The sequence below is a fragment of the Mustela lutreola genome, chromosome 15 (assembly GCF_030435805.1).
Source record: "Mustela lutreola isolate mMusLut2 chromosome 15, mMusLut2.pri, whole genome shotgun sequence".
Lineage (NCBI taxonomy): Eukaryota > Metazoa > Chordata > Mammalia > Carnivora > Mustelidae > Mustela > Mustela lutreola.
In genome coordinates, this window is record NC_081304.1 from 35,387,071 (window position 1) to 35,408,626 (window position 21,556).

At 37.6% G+C, this 21,556-nt stretch overlaps 1 protein-coding gene across 9 annotated transcripts in view; it reads right to left on the reverse strand.

Annotated features, from left to right (window-relative positions):
- BCAS3 (BCAS3 microtubule associated cell migration factor) overlaps window positions 1-21,556 on the reverse strand; it is a 591,123-nt gene that overhangs the window by 543,811 nt on the left and 25,756 nt on the right. For all 9 annotated transcript variants that reach the window (XM_059149981.1, XM_059149982.1, XM_059149978.1 and 6 more), the window contains exon 5: window positions 18,794-18,900. In XM_059149981.1, coding sequence (XP_059005964.1) covers window positions 18,794-18,900 — 107 coding nt within the window. The remainder of the gene's footprint in view (window positions 1-18,793; window positions 18,901-21,556) is intronic.

Here is a 21,556-nt window from a genome sequence, read left to right on the forward strand (position 1 = left end):
AACTTAAAAGGTAACACCAAATAAAAAATTTATAATTGAGGAGAAAATGTAAACTGTAACTTACATTATTAATAATTTATCAATATTGGTTCATTAATTTTAATAAATGTGCCTTACTAAGGGGCAAACAGGAGTGGTGAGGGGATACAGGAATTCTCTGTACTTTCTACTTAATTTTCATGTAAATGTATAAAAATAAAAAAATAATTACATAAAAAATAATTACATAAAAAATAATTTTTATGTAAATGTATAAAAATAAAGTCTATTAATTTATATAGATATTGATATAGACATGGGAAAAGAGGTAAAAATACAGAGTGAGAATGAAAGGTGATGAGGTGTTATACTAAGGAATTCAGTTTTTAAAGCAACAAAAGAACTCACTTAGCTGATTTAAATGTACAAGTGTATAGATACTAATTGTTACATATTTGCTAATCAAACAGACCACACAACTGAACTGATGAAGAAATTCTGTAAAAAGAAGGCTGCTTCATGACTGTTTTTTTACCTTAAAAAGTCATGGCAATATATTTTTTTAGAGAGGAAAGGTAAAAAATATAAAGGGAGATATGGAATGAAGTGAGAAGTGTCATCTAATACTTAGGTATTCAACTAATAAGTAACAAAAGGACTGTACTAACTACATGAGTGACTATTATAACTTCAAAGCAATTTCTATTAAGAGCTGATAGTCTCTCTCTAGCATCACCCTGTGAGTCAGTTTGATGATATATTTTCATTTTAGATCTGAGGACACAAAGAACAATATTCCCCCAAAATGACAAGACTAGAGGCATTAGAATCTCCTATGAATATACTGTATTCAAAACCTTTGTTTTCAAGATTTTATTTATTTGACAGAGATCACAAGTAGGCAGAGAAGCAGGCAGAGAGTGAGAGGGAAGCAGGCTCCCTGCTGAGCAGAGAGCCCCATTCGGGCTCCATCCCAGAACCCTGAGATCATGACCTGAGCCGAAGGCAGAGGCTTTAACCCACTAAGCTACCCAGGTGCCCCTCAAAACCATTTTTAAACTTGGGCCTTTTTTTCACTAACAAGTCATTGCCAGGACGTTATTTTATGTGTCACACTTGTTCTAGCAATTTCAAAAACTTAAGATAGCATAGTTTGAAGAAAGTACTTCTAATAATTTAAAAAAAAAAAAAAAAAAGTCATTCTTTTGAAAGCTCCTAACATTAGGAGGAAGGCAGGGACAACGTTTTTGTTTTATTTTTGCCTAACTAACCACAAGTGATTAAGTTAATGTCAGAGTGTCAGTATCTCTGTAACCTACTCTGTATGCCATCAAGAAAAAAAAAATGCAAACCACAAAAACCACCTAAAACACATATTTTTGAGGACTAACAACCTATAGAGCAGATATTTGCTAACCACATAAAGCAGACAGCAGCTGAGTCTATATTTTGGTCTTGACACTAAATTCAAAATATAAAACTGGAGGCAAGAAGGAAGTGAGTTTCAAGAACAATATGAAAACCACAGAACAAAAATAATGAATGGAACTTGTAATCATATTTTCATACTTCCAAATTTTCACACACATAGAGAGTAGTATTTTAAGGCGACTTTCACCTTTCCCCTTCCCTGATTTTTGAAAGGAAGATCAAAGAAAGGCCGTTTAAACTCACACGTTCCTTTGGTTATGCAACATAGATTCAGACATTACACTTCAAAACCCCAGCCACTGCTTTGGCACCACCAGTCCACATACCATCCCAAGCTTTGAAGCAGCCCTAATGGTATCTTCCATTTGCAAGTAACACTTCTGTAGTCAAAAGATCTTACTTAGGGTAGATGTTAATGTAAAACCACTCAGACTACACAGACACACACGCCTGGAGGCAGACTGGAAGGTGTTCAGAAGTCAATGTAACACCATTACACAGAGTGTCAGCCTAGCAGCTGTCATAAACACTTCATCATCACTCACACACACAAACTGGATTCCCTTTAACTTGTTATTTTATTTTGTGTGGAATACATGTCCAATTGGAAAGAGAGAGAAAACAGTGCTACAGATAAGCCAATTCTGGCTTACAGCCTTTTTCCACTTCTAAAAGACTGAGTTTGTCATATTTCATTGGTATTGTAAACCTATCCTGATATAATCTGTTGATTGAAGATAGTTTTGCAATGGATATCTAACCAAAGAGAAACATTATATTAAATAGAAGCCTAAGGTTTTTCTTCTATAAAATAGGCATCATTCGAACTTGTAAGATTGAGAAGATGATAAAAAATGACTGACACCCCCAATGGCAGCAGGAAGTGGAGCAACCAGAACTCTCAGATAATGCAGGTAGAAGCGTATAATAATACAACCCCTCTGAAAAACTGTAAGCAATTTTTTTTAAAGAGTCTATCTATTTATAAGACACAGAGAGAGACAGTGAGAGAGGGAACACAAGCAGGAGAGTGGGAGAGGGAGAAGCAGACTTCCCGCTGAGTAGGGAGCCTGATGTGGGGCTCGATCCCAGGACCCTGGGATTATGATGCCCCTGTAAGCAGTTTCTAATCAAGTTAAATATGTGCCTAACCTGTGACCCAGGAATTCTATTCTTAGGTACATACTCAAAAACAGAGCACACATGGGGTGCCTGGGTGGCTCAGTCAGTTAAGCTTCTGACTTTTGATTTTGGCTCAGGTCATGATCTCATAGTCATAAGACCGAGCCCCATGATGGGCTCCACGCTGGGAATGGAGCCTGCTTAAAATTCTTTCTCTCTCCCTCTCCTTTTGCCACCCCCCCCCCAAAAAAAGGGAAAATGGAGCACATATATCTACAATTATGTTCAGAAAAGCTGTATTCATTACAGAAACACAAATGCCCACCAAAAGGAGAATAGCTAAACATGGGGCGCCAGGATGGCTCAGTCGGTTCAGTGTCTGCCTTCAGCTTAGGTCATGATCCCAGGGTCCTGGGATAGAGCCCTATGTGAGTAGGGAGCCTGTTTCTCCCTATGCCTGCCTCTCCCTTTGCTTGTGCATGCTTTCTCCCTCTCCCTCTCTCTCTCTCTGACAAATAAAATCTTTTTTTTTTTTAAAGGGAATAGCTAAACAAATTGGTATAGTTAATCAGCAGACTCTAACACAGTAATAAATTAAAAATACAAACTATTGCAACATGCAAGAACATGGATGGATCTAAAACATACACTGAGTAAAAAAGACAGATACAAAGGAATATATACTGTGTACCTCTATTAATATGAAGTTCAATTAACTCTATTAATATGAAGTTCAGCAAATGATTATGAAAATTAGGCAAAACTAATCTATGGCCAAAATATTTTTTATCCTGTCAGGAGGGAAGGGAATACTGACTGGGGAGCTTTCTGAGTAAGAAAAATGTTCTACATTTTGTTCTCAATAGCACTTTCATTTATTCATGTATGAGTACACACAATATATATAATTACATAAACATACACACAGTCGTCAAACCACAGATTTGAGATCTGTACATTTTATAGTATATCTTAATTTTTTAAAGGTATCTATCATAAATTATAGTCCATCCAGACAATGGAATATTATTCAGCACTAAAAAGAAATGAGCCAACAAGCCATAAAAAGACTTGGGCTTACATGCATATTACTAAGTGAAAGAAGCCAATCTGAGTGAAAGAAGCCACATGCTATATGATTACAACCATATGACATTCTGGAAAGGCGAAACTATACAGTAGCCCCCCACCCTTTCTATGAGCAATATATTCCAAGACCTCCAGTGGATGCTTAAAACTGTGAATAGTAAGAAATCCTATGTATACCATGTTTTCTCCAATACATATGAGCCATGATGAAGTTTAATTTATAAATTAGACACAGTAAGAGATTAACAATAATAATAAAATATAACTATCACAATATACTGTAACAGAAGTTATGGGAATACCTCTCTCTCTCTCAAAACATCCTATTGTACTGTACTTACTCTACTTGAGATGACATGAGATGATAAAACGCCTATGTGATGAGGTGAGTTAAGGTGAATGATGGAGGCATTGTCATCGAGTGTTAGATTACTGACCTTTTTTTTCAAGATTTTATTTATTTATTAGAGAGAAAGCACAAGCAGGGGGAGCGGCAGAGGGAGAGGGAGAAACAGGCTCCCCACTGAGCAGGGAGTCCAGTGGAGACCTGGATCCCAGGATCCTGGGATCATGACCTGTGCCAAAGGCAGACGCATAACTGGCTGAGCCACCCAGGTGCCCTACTACTGACTTCCTGACAATATGTCAGAAGGATGATCATCTGGTTTTGGACAGCTGACTGTGGGTAACTGAAATCATGGAAAGTTAAACCAAAGATAAAGGGGATTACTGATGTGGAATGTTGATAGTGGAGAGGTTGTGCGTTTGTAGAGGTTAAACGTGAGCTTTAATTTTTTATCTATAAAATGAGAATAACACTGAATAGTAAGTTGAGGAGCTCCTGGCTGGCTCAGACAGTGGAGCATGCAACTCTTGATCTCAGCATTTCGAGTTCAAGCCCATGATGGGTGTAGAGATTACTTAAAAGTAAAAGAAAATCTTTTTTAAAAATAGTAAAATTGACAAGATAATAAAGAATAATAGTCAATGTACCTAAAATAATGTGTATGGTATATTCTGATCATTCCAATTATAGATGCTAATATTTATATTAACATTATGAAACATCACTAGGCAGCACAAGCGTCAAAACTCTCCCAGGCATCTCATCACTACTCTGTGCTCTATAGCACTTTATCCATGCCTCCACTGTAACTCTGATCTCATAGGCCAAAGTTTCTCAAACTCAGCCTTACTGATATTTTGGAAGGGACAATTCTGTGTTGTAGAAGTTGTCCTGGACATTATAGGATGCTCAGCAGCATCTCTAGCTTTTACCCACTAGATGCCAGTAGCAACTTCCAATCATGACAATAAAACATGTCCACAAACATGGCCAAATGTCTCTTTGGGGGCAAAAGCAATCCCATTTGGGAAGCACTGATACAGACTGCAATTAAGTAGCGACATCTCACACAAGTAGAATATGATCTCTTCAAGGCTTAGGTCTTAGTTATATTTGTATTAGGTCTTAGTTATATTTGTATTAGGTCTTAGTTATATTTAGGGCATAGGCCCTAAAGTTTCAGTGTGGCTGAAGAGAAAAATTATGGTGCTATTAATTAACAAAAATAGAGATTTTAGGAAGAGGGGATAGAATAGGAATGGAATGGGACATGAGCAAATAGCAAATGATTATGAAATTTAATTTGGGTCTTTCTGAATTGACCCACTTAGATGAAAATATTCAGCAAAAGACTGACATCTTGAAACACATCTACTAAACATATACACACATACATATATGTGTACATATACACATACATATATAAATGAACACACAGATGTAACAACTAACTGCCAGACAATTTACTTGGCACCAGATATATAAAAGCCATTAAGATATGACCAGAGCCCCAGGAGCCTGGGTGGCTCAGTCAATTCAGCAACTGACTCTTGGTTTTAGCTCAGGTCATGATCTCAGGGTCATGAGATGAGCCCCACGTTGGGTTCTGTGCTCAGTTCAGAATCTGCTTGAAATCCTCTCTCTCTCTCTCCCTTTTCCCCTCCCCTCTCTGATGCACACATGCCCACATGTGTTCTCTCTCTCTAAAAATAAATAAATCTTTAAAAAATAAAAAGATATGACCACAGTTATAGAGAGGCTTACAAAGAATTCTCCCAACTGTGGGATGCCTGGGTGGCTCAGTCAATTAAGCATCTGCTTTCAGCTAAGGTCATATCCCAGAGTCCTGAGATCAAGTCCAACATCAGGGTTCTTGCTTCTCCCTCTGCCTAATGCATATTCTCTCTGACAAATAAATCAATAAAATTTTTTAAATAAAATAGCAATTAAAAAGAAAGAACTCTCCCAACTGCTAATGCAAAATCAAAACTCCCAGAAAATACTAGAACTCATAGGCTAATTACACACACACACACACACACACACACACACACACACACACACACAGAATAAATCCCTGATATTCTTAAATACACACAACTTTTCCCCCTTAAATTATATACATCTAAGCCAGTGGTTTAAACCAGAATTTCCTCTAGAGTCATGGTTCACAACCTGAAGAGGTTCTAAATCAGAGGAGGACATCCTTAATTGTCACAGGGAGTTGCTTTGGACATCTAGCAGACAGAGGCAACAGATGTAGCTACATATCCTGCAATGTACAAGGCCAGCCCCCCCATAACAAAGAATCCTCTGGTCTAAAATGTCAATAATGGCAAGATTGAGTCACAATCATAAAATTTATATTTGCATATTTTCATGTCTTATATTTTTAGATAATTTCCTATTTAAAATAGTGTTAACCCTCTAAAACAATCATTTTTTTAAGTTTTGTTATCACTTCTTATTAGTTCCCATCAAGCTGACCAATACTTTTAAACTAGGAAAGTACACATAAAGAAAAAGAACAGAAAGCAAAGGCACAGAATATGAGAACTATATGATCAATGTACACTCTTCCTCTAGCTGTAAATAATCCCCAAACCAGACTTAAAGAATATTAATATATGGTCAATTAAAAATACTGGGACTCCATTTCAAGATTACTCATCGTGTCTACAGATGAAAATCTGATAGGGTTCATATCCTATCAGTACACTTAAATATAGGTCAAACCAGCAAAATGATCACAATTTATGGTGTTAAAAATCTATGTAGTAGGTCAATTATATCTACATAAAAATTGGAAAAAATGAACTACAAATTTTTTTAAAAATTAATGTAATTGTCTCTTTCCTGGTTTTGATACTGTACTATAGTTTATATAAGATGTCATCTTTGGGGGAAGCTGGGCGAAGGATACACAGGATTCTAAATAAGACTGTGCAACTTCCCATGAGTCTATAATTATTTCAAAACAAAAGGATCTTAAAAATCAATTCAAAAATAGTTAAAAATAGACAACAGAGAGGGCAAAAATTACCTACATATATATGGTATTACTGCACTTAAGAGGGGAAAGAATGGTCTTTTCAGGAAATGGTGCTGGATCAATTAGGTTTTTGTTTTGTTTTGTTTTGTTTTAAGTAAAAGGAGCCTTGACCCCTGTCTCACACTATACACAAAAAATTTCAGATGAAGCATAAACCTAAAGATAAAAACAACCTCTGACAAAAAATATATGAGGGGCGCCCAGATGACTCAGTCAGTTAAACATTGGACTCTTGGTTTCAGCTCAGGCGGTGATCTCAGGGTCACGGGATTGAGCCCCATGTCGGGCTCTGTGTTCAGTACAGAGTCTGCTTGAGAGTCTCTCTCTCTCTCTCTCTCTCAAATAAATAAATAAATCTTTAAAAAGGTAAAAAGAAAATATAGGAGAATATCTTCATGGTTTTAGAATAAACAAGAATACAAAAAGCATTAACAGAATAAACCACTTAAAATCTGATCCACATTTCTGTCATCAAAGAACAACATTAGGGCACCTGGGTGGCTCAATCGGTTAAGTGTCTGCCTTCAGCTCAGGTCATGATCTCAGGGTCCTGGGATCGAGCCCCACATCGGGCTCTCTGCTTGGCCGGAGCCTGCTTCTCCCTCTCCCTCTACCTGCTGCTCTGCCTGCTTGTGATCTCTCTCTCTCTGTGTCAAGTAAATAAATAAAATTTTAAAAAAATAATAATAATAACATTAAGAAAGTGAAAATCTAAGAATACCTACAAAGGAGACATTAAGACAAATGATGAAAACGGAAGATGGATTGAACATAACATAACAGTATTTTATCAAATATAAATGTCCTGGTTTTGACAGTGCTATGTTTGTGTAAGATAATATGCTTATTCTTAGGAAATATATAATGAGTTATTTATGGAAAAGGTGTACATGGTTTCTCCTACTGATAAATGGTTCAGAAAAAATCTTCACAAATAAAAAAACTGAGAAAATAATACATCAAATGGGGCAAAATGTCTATAGCTGGTAAATCTGGGTAAATCAAGGCATACCTTGTAAAATTTCCTGTAAGTTTAAAATTACTGCAAAATGAAAAGCATCTTTAAAACTCCACAATGAGATACTGGTACATACCTACCAGAATGGTTAAAATTTTAAAAGCTGAAAATACCAAGGGCCAATGAGAAATAGAGAGCAAATGAAACTTTCATACATTGCTAGTGGGCATACATATTGATAAAAGTGCCTTTTTAAAGATTTTATTTATTTATTTATTCAACAGAGAGAGACAGTGAGAGAGGGAACACAAGTAGGGGGAGCGGGAGAGGGAGAAACGGGCTTCCCATCGAGCAGGGAGCCCAATATGGGGCTGCAGGCAGCCACTTAATGACTGAGCCATCCAGGTACCCCAGTAAAAGTACTTTGGAAAACTGGCTCTCTGTACTAAAGTTAAACATACATCTACACTATGACAGAGCAAATCTACTCTAGGTCTATATATACAAGAGAAATGGGTGCAGGATATTTCCACCAAGAAACATATATATCAACTTTCAGAGTCACTTCATTCATAATACTCAAAAACCAGAAACAAAAATGACTATTGGATATATAAGGGACTTTTTAGAATGTGTTGTATTCGTCATAAGATACTACACAGAAAAAAATAAGAACAAATTATTGCTACACAGAAGAACATGAAAGAATCCCATAACCAGGGGCACCTGGGTGGCTCAGTGGGTTAAGCCTCTGCCTTCAGCTCAGGTAGTGATTTCAGGGTCCTGGGATCAAGCCCCACATTGGGCTCTCTGCTCAGCGGGGAGCCTGCTTTCCACCCACCCGCCCACCACCTACCTCTCTGCCTACTTGTGCTCTCTCTCTGTGTCAAATAAATAAATAAAATCTTTAAAAAAAAAAAAAAAAAAAGAATCCCATAGCCATACTGCTAATAGAAAGAAGCCAGACATAAAAGAATACAGACTGTATTATCTCTGACCATATTTTATTTTATGAAGTTCAAGAACAGAAAAACTAGTTTCTGTTACAGAAGTTAGAATACTGGTTACTTGGAGTTACAAGGAGGACAGTATTAAAAGGGAAGAGGGACTCTTCAGAGTTACTGGGAACATTCTCTATCTTATTCTGAGTGATGTATAGGTTGTATACATATATAAAAATTCAATCTGTACACTTAAGATCTGTGTACTTTATGATATTTACTATACTCAATAAAATGTATAACAAGAGGAAAAAACTGCCTTCTACAAACTCATAACTCTGCTTATGTCCTTTGTGTCCAAAGACTATCTTCTGCTTTAGCATAGAAAAACATCAAAAATATTTCAAACAAGAAAGATTCCAATTTATGATAATAAATTTCAAACTCAGAGTGGGTATGAAATCAACAAAAGCCCATAAAGCCACTATAAAAACATAAGGAAAGATTAAACTTCAGATGCAAGATTTCTCTAAAGAGACACGGTAGGAAATATATTTGAAGCAAAAGCATTTTCTCCATTAGTACACGTGGATTCTATAAGTTATTTCAACATTATTCTTCATTTTTGCTTTTATTCACTGCATGAATCCCAAAGGTCTTCCACCACAGATGACTAAAAAACCGTCCTTTATTTCTCTTCCCAGTAACAAGAGACTGGACACAACAAAATAAGGCCTCATTCTCAACGAACACAATTTTTTGATTCAGGTCCATATTCAAACTTTCTCTGCTTGCCAGTTATCCCAAATCATGGACTTTATATTGCTCCCAAATGAAACTCATAAAAATTGTTTCCTGGCTAGCAATCTTGACATGGCAAGGTCTATTGGCACCCAATGTCTAATAAATAATAGACTAATTGGTATTTACCTCAACTATGCCCTCAAACATGGCTTTAGAGCCATGTTTCTCAAAAGCTTAAGTGTAAAGCTACAGATACTAAAAGCTTGAGGGCAAATACTTCAAGGGAACGGCAGCACTCTTCTTAACCCAATGTGTTAGCGACACCTAGTGTCATTACTTTTGAAGTACAGTCAAAGCTCCAAGATTAAGCACTCCAGTAGCTGACTTACTGAAGCTAAAATATACATGAGTTAAGATTTTGGTGCTGGAGGGGAAGTAGGAAGGGGGATAGACTGAATGGGTGATGGGGATTAAGGAGGGCACTTGTTTTTGTTTTTAAGATTTTACTTATTATTTAAGAGAGAGAGAGAGCATGAGAGAAGGGGAGGGTGGGAGGAAGAAGCAAACTCACTGCAGAGCAGGGAGCCCGATGCGGGACTGCATCTTCGGACTCCAAGATTATGACCTGAGCCAAAGGTAGTTTGCCAAAGGGCACTTGTGAAGAGCACTGAGTGCTATATGTAAATGATGAATCACTGAATTCTACTCTTGAAACTAGTATTACACTGTACATTAACTAGAATGTAAATAAAAACTTGAAACAAAAAAACTCTTTGAAACTAAATACATATACGGCTTCATGCAACACAATTGTCACCTTTTAGTTGTTGTAATGAATACATTTTAAAGATTTTCTAAGATATTAAGAGTTTCAAAAGAGGATGCAAAAACTAAGTAGCCATTTAAACATATATCAAAAAATTAGGGAAAATTCTCAGGACTTTTATAAAGGTATATCTTGGGTTTCTTATCCGCTGAATATTTTAAATGAGAATCCTTTATTACTTATACTATGCAATGCAATTTTTGCCTTAGGTAACCAGGTAACACCAGCCCCAAGTCAAAACCCTGGGAACATCTTTAACTCTTCTCTCCTCTTTAATGACTTACCAGATACCACCACAACAAATTTAGTTCAGGTTCACAACATCCCACATTAGGACAATGCTGAAATTGATTCCTAACTGGCCTGATAACCTTTTCTTTTCTCCGTAGTCTCTATCTATCCGACCATCACTGCAAGATAAATCTTTACTAAATATGGACTTTGGAATGTATTTCTTGTTACTCAAAGATTTTAATGAGTTCATAGTGGCTGAAAGATCAATAAATCCAAGTCTTCATCCCGCAATTCAAATTTCTTCCCTGAAACTTCTATATCTCATTCTATGTCCAGAGAGCATATAACCACTAAAATTAATATTAATAATCATAGAAATGATTGTCTGTGTTAAATGAAATAACACATGACTACACAACATCTAAAACATACCCACTCTCATAAACAACCCCTCCTCCACCTGGATGCCATGTTGACAGTGTTTGTCTAACCATGTTATGAATGCCCGATTATTTATCTTTTAATTTCCATTCTGGCACAGACTCTTCCATAAGCAACAGACCCATATCTGGATCATGTTCAACTGGCAAATAACTATCAATGTCTAAAAGCTTGCTCTCATTTCCTGCACTTATTTTGTTGCATACAGCAACAAACATTTCACTATGACCAGTTTGTGGACCAGCACCACCAGTCCACAGTCCAGAAACTTAAAACCAAACTCACTATCCTTCCATTCCCATTTGTGCTTCATACCATCACTACTCTTGTAAGACACATTACTGTCCAATCATACAAAGTCCTCAAATGGCTTCTCCAACTCACTACTTTTAGTGAGCAAAAAAATGTACAGATAGGAGTGCCTTGGTGGCTCAGAAGCCTCTGCCTTCAGCTCAGGTCATGATCTCAGGGTCCTAGGATCAAGCCCCACATCGGGCTCTCTGCCCAGCGGAGAGCCTGCTTCTCCCTCTCTCTCTCTGCCTGCCTCTCTGCCTACTTGTGATCTGTCAAATAAATAAATAAAATCTTTATTTTTTAAAAAAAGTGTACAGATAATTCCTAAAAGATATTCAAATGGCCAAAAATACATTAAAAGTATTCTAACATTATTAGCCATCACAAGGTACCTCCCATCAGAATGGCTAAAATTAAAAAGACAGACAACACCAAATGTTGATGAGGTTATGGAACAACGTGTACACTGCTAGAGGAAATGTAAGATGGTACAACTACTTTGGAAAAAGGTTTGGATGTCTGTTATAAAACCGACCACATTCCTACCCTATGAAGCTGCAATTCCACTTGTAGGTCCTTACCTAAGAGAAATGAACACACCACTTGACAAAAAGACTTACAGAAGATCTTCAGAGCAGCTTTAGTCAGAAAAGGCAAAAGCAGTAAAGAGTCCAGCTAACCATCATTAAGAGAAGGGATAAACTATGGTATGTTCATACACCGGAGTATTATTCAGCAATAAAAAGGAATAATATGGGTGAATCTCACAAACACACTGAGTGAAGAAAGCCTTACACACACAAAAATGCATACAGTACAATAATAGCACAGGAAGTTCTAAAACAGGCAATACGAATCAATAGTGGGGGGAAGAGGGGCACTTGGGTGGCTCAGTGGGCTAAAGCCTCTGCCTTCGGCTCAGGTCATGATCCCAGGGTCCTGGGATCGAGACTTACATCCAGCTCTCTGCTCAACAGGGAGCCTGCTTCCCTTCCCTTCTCTCTCTCTCTGCCTGCCTCTCTGCCTACTTGTGATCTCTGTCAAATAAATAAATAAAATCTTAAAAAAAAAAAAAAAAAAGGTGGGGGAAGACATGAGAACAGTGGTTGCCTCTGCATAGGATAGAAAAAAATTTAATTGGAAATAGTTGATGAGGGAAATTTCTTCAGTGATAAGCACGTTCTACATCTTGACAAAGATTTGGGTTACTTAGGTGTATATACTTGTCAAAGCCTAGGAAATGGACATAATACAGATGTGGTGGAAAAAAGGGCCACACGTACCCCAATGTTCATAGCGGCAATGTCCACAATAGCCAAATTATGGAAGGAGCCGAGATGCCCTTCAACAGACAAATGGATAAAGAAGATGTGGTCCATATATACACAAGGGATTATTACTCAGCCATCAGAAAGGATGAATACCCAACTTTTGCATCAACATGGATGGGACTGAAGGAGATTATGCTGAGTGAAATAAGTCAAGTAGAGAAAATCAATTATCATACGGTTTCACTTACTTGTGGAACATAAGGAATAGAGCGGAGGACATTAGAAGGAAAGAAAAAGTGAACTGGGGCAAACCGGAGAGGGAGATGAACCATGAAAGACTGTGGACTCTGAGAATCAATCTGAGGCTTTTAGGGGGGAAGAGGGTGGGGGTATTGGTAAGCGTTGTGGTGGGTATTAAGGAGGGGATGTATTGCATGGAGCACTGTGTCCTGGACAAAAACAATGCATCTTGGAAACTGCATCCAAAACTAATGATGTATTTTATGGTGACTAACATAAAACAATAAAAAAAATTTTTTTAAAGGAAGTAGACTTATTAAGATTTCAGTATCTAACTGTGTATATACTTTAACAAAAATTAATCAAATACTGAATTCTAGTTAATGCATACAAAAGTGGCTGGGGGAAAGTCTACTGATGTTTGCAATTTACTTCAAAATGTGTTGAATGAGAGGCGTCTGGGTGGCTCAGTTGGTTAAGCAACTGCCTTCAGCTCAGGTCATGATCCTGAAGTGCCAGGATCAAGTCCTGCACTGGGCTCCCTGCTCAGTGGGGAGTCTGCTTCTCCCGATACCTGCTCCCTTCTCATGCTTTCTCTCTCTCAAATAAATAAATGAAAGCTTTTAAAAAATTCATGTTAAATAAATGTTAAAATGTGTTGAAAGAGATGGATGTGAAATAAAGGAAGTACCGTAAAATTTAACGCTTCGATCTAGGTGGTGAATATACTTGTTTCCACTGTAAAATTGTTTCAACTTTGCTCTGCATTTACAATTTTTGAAATCCATGGTTGACCAAGCTCTAGCCCACCACCACCTCTCAGACATCCTCCCCCAGCATTCGTCACCTTGCCTGCACACCTCCAGCTGAATGGCCTCCTTGCTGTTCTTGAATATAGAGGAAACATAATCCTCACACGGAGAACTGGCTTTGAATGTTCCTCCATCAAATACCCAGAAGGATCACTCCTTCACACTTCTGCTCAAAAGATCTTTGAGAGAGGCCTTCCCTTCCCAGACCACCCTGTATGATACAACAACCCACCGCAACATCCACCACCCCACCCTAACACTCATCACCAGCTAGCATGCTACATGCTTGCTTTTTATCATCCTCCCCACCTACCTAGAATGGAAAATCCACAAGAAAAATGATTTTGTTCTGCTCATTGTTGTTTTCCCAGCATCTTGAACAGGGTCTGGCTTGTAAAAGGCAATCAATAAATCTTCACTGAGTGAATGAATTAATAAATAAATGGGGTAAATGTAAGTGGCATGGCTTTACAAGAATGCAATCTGGCAAATCTATCAAGAGCCTTGGTGTATCTACTTTTATCGATCTCTCCAAACTACATGATCATAAAAATATGTATCTCAATATTCTTAAAGAAGAAAAAAAAATTAAGAAATCTAAATCAATGTCCAACCATAGAGGAAAGAACATTTCCACCTCAGAGCCACTGACTTTACTGTATGCTATTCTAAGCTTACCCTCACTAAATCTTAATTTCTAGGCCACTTCCTTATTATTATGATCTCTTATTCTATTCTTCATATTACAACGTAAGTTGCATATTATTTTTATTTAAATCCACCTTTCCTACTTGCTCCATTTGACCAAATACCATGTCTATTTTGCTCAAAATATATATTTTATCCCAGATCTGTGATGAATAAATGAATGCCCTTTTTTTTCCCTTTTTCTTTTTTTAAGCAGGCTCCATGACCAGTGTGGAGCCCAGCATAGGGCTTGAACTCACAACCCTGAGATCAAGACCTGAGATGAGATCAAGTGTTTGAGGCTTAACCAACTGGCCACCCAAAAGCCCCAATAATGAACACCTTTTAAGTCCTCATAGTTCATGGCACCAAGTTGGTCTATGTGTAACACTGGGAGAAAAAATAAAATCAAGAATGTAAGTAGGAGGGGCGCCTGAGTGGCTCAGTGGGTTAAGCCTCTGTCTTCAGCTCAGGTCATGATCCCAGGGTCCTGGAATCGAGTCCCACATCGGGCTCTCTGCTCAGCAGGGAGCCTGCTTCCCTCTCTCTCTCTCTGCCTGCCTCTCTGTCTATTTGTGATCTCTCTCTGTCAAATAAATAAATAAAATCTTTAAAAAAAAAAAAAAAGAATGTAAGTAGGACATATTAAGGTGACTACAATAAAAACTGAGATAACAGCTCATAGAATTCAAGGAATTGTGAAGGAAGAGCACAGAACAGCTTATTTTTTCATATGAATCACACACACACAAAAAAAACTATTCGATTTTTAATCCACATACAATCTTGATTTTTTTTAAAGTTAAGGATTTTAAGCAAGAGAACCTATTATTTATATGACCAAAAAGAGGCAATGAGATTGTTAGGCATGAGTTGGAAAAGGGCCTGTTTATCCAGAACCTCAACAAATAATCATGCTTTCTTATGTGACATCAGATGTGTTGAGAGAAGGGACCTGACAGCTTGGGAAAGCGGGGAAGGCTGGTGTTTCCCTCCAGCCACCCCATATACAGAGTGGTGAGAATTGGGCAGTACAGCAACTACTTCTGGGCAGTTCTGATCCTAAGCGTACTCCACTTAACCATATGTCGAGACACCATTTAGGCCTTGTTCAAATTTGTGCAATTCATAAACAATTTTTTTAAAGGTGTAATCTGTTTACTTTCTTAATCTGAGACTCACAGGTTATATAAAATCAAGAGAAGGGAACCCTGTTTCACAAATTTGAAGCAAAAATATCAGGCTATGGCTTGGACAGGGATTGACTTTCCGCCCACTCACACGTACTCAAAAGCAAGTATGATTTATCGTCTGCAAAGATTCCCTAAGAGCCAGGATTATTTCTGGGTTGACCAACATAAGCTCCCCACTGTCTAGCACATGGTAACACTTAAATGATTACTGAATAACTGACAAGTGATAAACAAGTTTTGGAAGGGTTTAGTTAGTAATGGGTTACAGTCACAGTACTCTATAAAAGATGAAGAGTTGAAGGCTCATCATAAGCTTGCATAATGAAAACTAAAACTGAACTGCCAAAGTACTCGCATGGCATATCTTTTGCTATCACATTTGGGGAATAATGAAGTACAGCTCTAAGATCAGAGGCTTTGAACCTGAAGTCAGATAGAACTGGGTTTGAATTCCAATTCCAACTCTTATAAGCATATGACGTTACCACCTGTGAAACAGGGTAACTTCTACCTCACAGTCTACGACAGATGAGATTCTGTGTCTGTAAAATGCTTTGAACATAGTAAGAGCACAATCAATGTAACAGATGGAGCTCATTTTCCCAACCTCCTAATTCTTGAAACAGTCCACACAGAACTATAATACTACAATAATAAACAACCAGCTACTGAATATTGCATGAAGAAAAGATTATTCGAGTCTCTCAAAATGCAATCTAGGCATAAGAATTACGTTAAAGGGCGCCTGGGTGGCTCAGTGGATTAAAGTCTCTGCCTTCGGCTCAGGTTATAATCCCAGGGTCCTGGGATCGAGTCCCGTATCGGGCTCTCTGCTCAGCAGGGAGCCTGCTGCCTCCTCTCTCTCTCTGCCTGCCTCTCTGCCTACTTGTGATCTCTAAAAACTAACTAAATAAAAATCTTAAAAAAAAAAAAAAAGAATCATGTTAAAGAGGTCATTTAAATTACTCAGAAGACCTTTAAGTCACTCAGAGATAGACACAAGTTAACTTTAAAACTATTAAAACTGATACCTCTAATTATAACCGGAACAAGTGGGTAGCCTGAGTACTACCAAAGGAATGTACTCATTCCAGTCAACACCCCTAATCACACAGGCTCAACCTTCTTGTTAAAGCTCTAGCTTCCCCTCCACCTTCAAGTCTGTCAACAGTGTAATGGATCCCAATATTGTATCTATTAATAAGAAAAAGTTACATTTACAAAATCTCTTCCCCTGATCACAATCTAGACTCTTGGTAGGAAAAAAAACAAACCACTACCTAATTTTAAGTTCTCTGTCTATGCCTTCAGTGTGATACTTAAATTACAAACAGCATTGCAGGGCCATGAAAAATGTCAACTACACATCCCAAAAGGCAAAAGAAAGAGGACAATCATTTCACAACACACCAGCATACTATCTCTGCAAAATAAAGCCAATCTTTAAAAATAAGAAATATAAAACCCCTAATCCTAAATAACTAATAGTATCATACATAATTACATGATTAGATGGAAGACCAAAGTTTATCAGCAGTGACTTATCGAGGACTAAATAACTTTTTACTTAAATTATTAAAGAATGATGAAGTCCAATGTGATCATTATTTAATAATCTTTATGCCACTGAGGCCAAATTCTATACTCAAGAACATCCTGAATTCCTTTAAATTTAACATAATATACTATGTTTTCCTATATACCTTTTAAGGAAGAATGATATTACCCAACAGAAGAGGTGGGAAAAACTCTAGCTGAAACACACACATACACAAGAGGGTTTGAAAATTTTGGTGAATGAATTTATTAAAGGTACAAATAGCCCTGAGCCTCCAACTGCAAAAGAACCACAGAACAGAAGTCCACCGCCCACCCCGCCCCCGCCCCCATCCACTGGAGAGATCAGATATTTCGGCCAGGCCAGAATGTAAGTACAAGCCAAACTTTGCAATCTGTACTACGGTTCACTCAGCTGTGATCCTACCAAGCCTCCGTCTTTTTTAGGACATTTTATTTTTGGTCATCCCAAAGAGGAACATGTAGGATTTAAGAGGCAAACTGGGACCAACATTAGGCAATTTTAAACACTTATCATAATTGAAATTTATCTTTCATAGATACACAGACATAAAATAACCTTTGTTCAAATTCCTGTATTACATCATTATGTATGATCGCAGGAAAAAAGAGACACTCAAGCTTTTTCAATATAGGGAACAAATTATATAAATCAAGGAAAATCCAAATAATGGAATTATATGCAGCTTTTAAAATTCAATTTTAAAATAAAAGAAGCTCTATGAATACTGACATTATGAGTACAATACAGCAAGGTACAGACTAAGTTGTATAATGTGCTCCCATCTGTTAGGGAGGGCAGGGAGGCAGAAACAAATTTATTTATGTTTTTATTTACATAAAACATAGCTATAAGGATACATAGCAAACAAGAAACCCAGGGTGCCTCAAGAGGAAATGGGAGACAAGGATGAGAGGGAGTTTTTGTTTGTTTGTTTAAGATTTTATTTATTTGACAGAGAGATCACAAATAGGCAGAGAGGCAGGCAGAGAGACGGGGGAAGCAGGCTCCCTGCTGAGCAGAGGGCCCGGATGCAGGGCCTGATCCCAGGACCCTGGGATCATAACCTGAGCCTAAGGCAGAGGCTTTAACCCTCTGAGCCACCCAGGTGCCCCAAGAGGGAGTTTTTTAACTTTTCATAACCTCGAGAATTTTGTGCCACATGACTTTTAACTGATTCAAAACACTGATTTTTAATGACTGCTAATTTTAAAAAACAAAAGAAAAAGCCTTCTATAAGCTTGTTCACTCTTTTGGAAAAAAGGAGGGAAATAATAATAATACCTACTCAACAGAGTTACTAGGATGAAAAAATGAGATCTTGCATGTAAGGTGATTCCCACAATCCCTGGCCCGACATCACAAATCATTTACAGCCCCTCTATCCCCTCATTTGCCCCTTGTTCTTTGTGCCCTGTTACACACACAGCAGCCTCTCGGCAACTGCTAATGAAGTAAATGGATGAGACCTTACAGAAACTATGGCCAGGGTTCACAGCAGTGAGCATGCTGTCCAGTATTATATCTTAGGGATTCAACCTTCTCCAGACTTACCGGAATGCTCCAGACCTGCATTCCATCACTGTAGCCGATCATAATCAGCAGAGGTGGCTCATTCCCAGTGCTGTGTATTTCATGAAATTCCAGATTTCTTGATGTATCTGCATGAGAATTAAGCCACAAAGAAGCAAATCAAAAAGAAAACAGCTACACTTCTTTAATATTATTAGTCTAATAATTGTTTATATTGTTTTTCAGTAAAAATTAAGTATTTGGAAGACATCATTTGTAAGAAAGTGAACAAGAAGCTGAAATTACAAAACCAGTAGTTGGGGTTTTTTTTAACAGTACCTATAATTATTTGCACAAGTAAGACTTTTTTTTTTTTTTTTTTTTAATTCTCACTAGAGGGGCACCAGGGTGGCTCAATTGGTTGGACGCCTGCTTTTGGCTCAGGTTATGATATCTAGGTCCTGGAATCCACCCCCATGTTGGTCTCCCAGCTCAGTGGGGAGTCGGCTTCTCTCTCTCCCTCACACTCTCCCTCTCCCCCTGCTTGTGCTCTCTCTGTCTCTCTCTCTCTCTCTCTCAAATGAATAAATAAAATCTTTTTTTTTTTTAAAAAGAGACTCCTTTAAAAAAAAAATTCTCACTAGAGAACTTGGGAATATTAATACCAGGAACAAAACCAGAATGTATAAATGATACATGAAAAAAAAATTTACAAAAATTAATTAAATATAAATATGAAGTATAACCTACTAGATTTTCTAATATTTATATACTTAACAGTGGAAGACAAGTTATGTTCCTTCATATTTAAGAATTTAATTCTGATATACCTGAACACCGGGTATATGGTCCACTACAAGAGAATTATAGATACTTGTCTAATCACTTCCAATTCACATCAGTGAATATTAAGCATCTGTTATATAGTCAGTATTATGAAAGATATCCTTCCTGAACAAAATTATTGCACCTCACAAAACACGAATTCAAGCATTCTAGTCTCAAATCATGACCTTATCCTCTAGCAAGTTTTCTCAACCACTTCCATTACAATCCATTCTCTGACTTCATTAGGCCTTCTGGTCCACCAACAACCCTGCCTTCTCCCTATTTTTCGGACCACCTTATGTTGACTCTCCTTCCACTTTACGGTCTTTGATCAATCATCTCAGTAACTTCTGCCAAAAGTCTACGGTCTGATCTCTCTTTATGGGCTCTCTGCATGGCACCCATCTTGCAAAATATCAATCCCAGACGAACCCAAGTACCTGCTATCTTCGTACATTCTACGGCAATCAAGTATGCTACAGGAATATCACACAATTAGACAGAATTTGGTACCACTAAAATAAATTTATCTCTACAAACCTCACTGGACCCTCAAAACAGCACAGCACATTTTTTTCTTTTTTCTAGAACTTCACCTATAATTTCTTCTATGACTTTCTTAAGCTTTCTCCAAGCCCGACTCCACCCAGTCTCTCCTTACTGAGCAGATGGTCTGTCACGGACGGCACAGAGAAACCAGAAATCTGTTGCTGAAGACCCAAGTGCATCGGTACCACTCTGTTCTCATTCCATCCCATTACAAATAGTTGTCTTTCCTTCTCTCTAGACTAAATTTCTGCATCTGCGCTTTGGATCCCATCCTCCCCAACCTTCTCAGGAGCCTTTTTCTAATCATTTCTTTCCTGTATCTTCCATACTTTCCATGCTACTAGATATTTTCAATGAGCACTTGAATATGCTGAAGTTTCTCCTACCTTTTAAAAAATTTCAAGTAAATCAGTGCCAGGGAAATTTAGATGTAAGTAACAAAGGTAAAATTACAGGAGTGGATAATGTAGAAGGACACTTTCATCATCATGGTACAGGGAAAGACTTCTTAATAGAACACCAAAAAATTCTTTGCATAAAAGACTGGCAAATTCTACCACATTATCTCTTACATTAAAATGGAGAAGTCCTGCTAATCATCAGCCACCCTTACCAGAAAAGTGAAAAGGCAAGCCACAGCAGGGGAGAAGAGACTTAGAACAAGTATAACCCCACAAGGACTCATCTTGTACATGTAACAGTTAAAAATCAATATGAAAAAGATAAGTCACTAGAAAAACAGGCTGGAGACATGAAAAAACACTTCAGAAAGAAAACATTCAAATAAATCCACCATCAATAAGCATGAAAAGTGGCTCAAACTCATTTGTAATTAAGGAAGTGCTGATTAAAACCACAATGACAAAACCAAGTGTTGGCGAGATGTGGAATAAAGTACTGCTTATTTTCTGCTAAGGAATGTAAATCAGTACAATCAGTTGGGAAAACAGTTTGACAACATATGCCCACATTGAAGATACAATGCCCTTTGACCAAGTAGCTCCAATCTAGGTATTTACTCATTAGAAAAAAGAGCAAATATACGCCAAGAGACAAGCACAAAAATATTCACAGCAGCATTATTTGTGGGGTTTTTTTTAAGATTTTATTTTTTTAAGTATTCCCTACACCCAACGTGGGGCTCAAACTCACAACCCCAAGATCAAGAGTCACCAGCCAGGCTCAGTTAGCAGCATTACTTGATAAGAGCCAAAAGTTGGTATCAATCCAAATGTCTTCAAAAGGAAAGTGGACAAGCACAGCAGTATACTGAAACAATGGAACACTATTCACCACAGAAAAAGAATGAACCACTGTCATACATAACAGGCATGGACCTCACAGACAAAATGAGCAAGAGAAACCAGACGCAAGAAAACGAGATAGCAAATAATTTCAACTGCAAAACCATGAAGCAATTAGGTAACA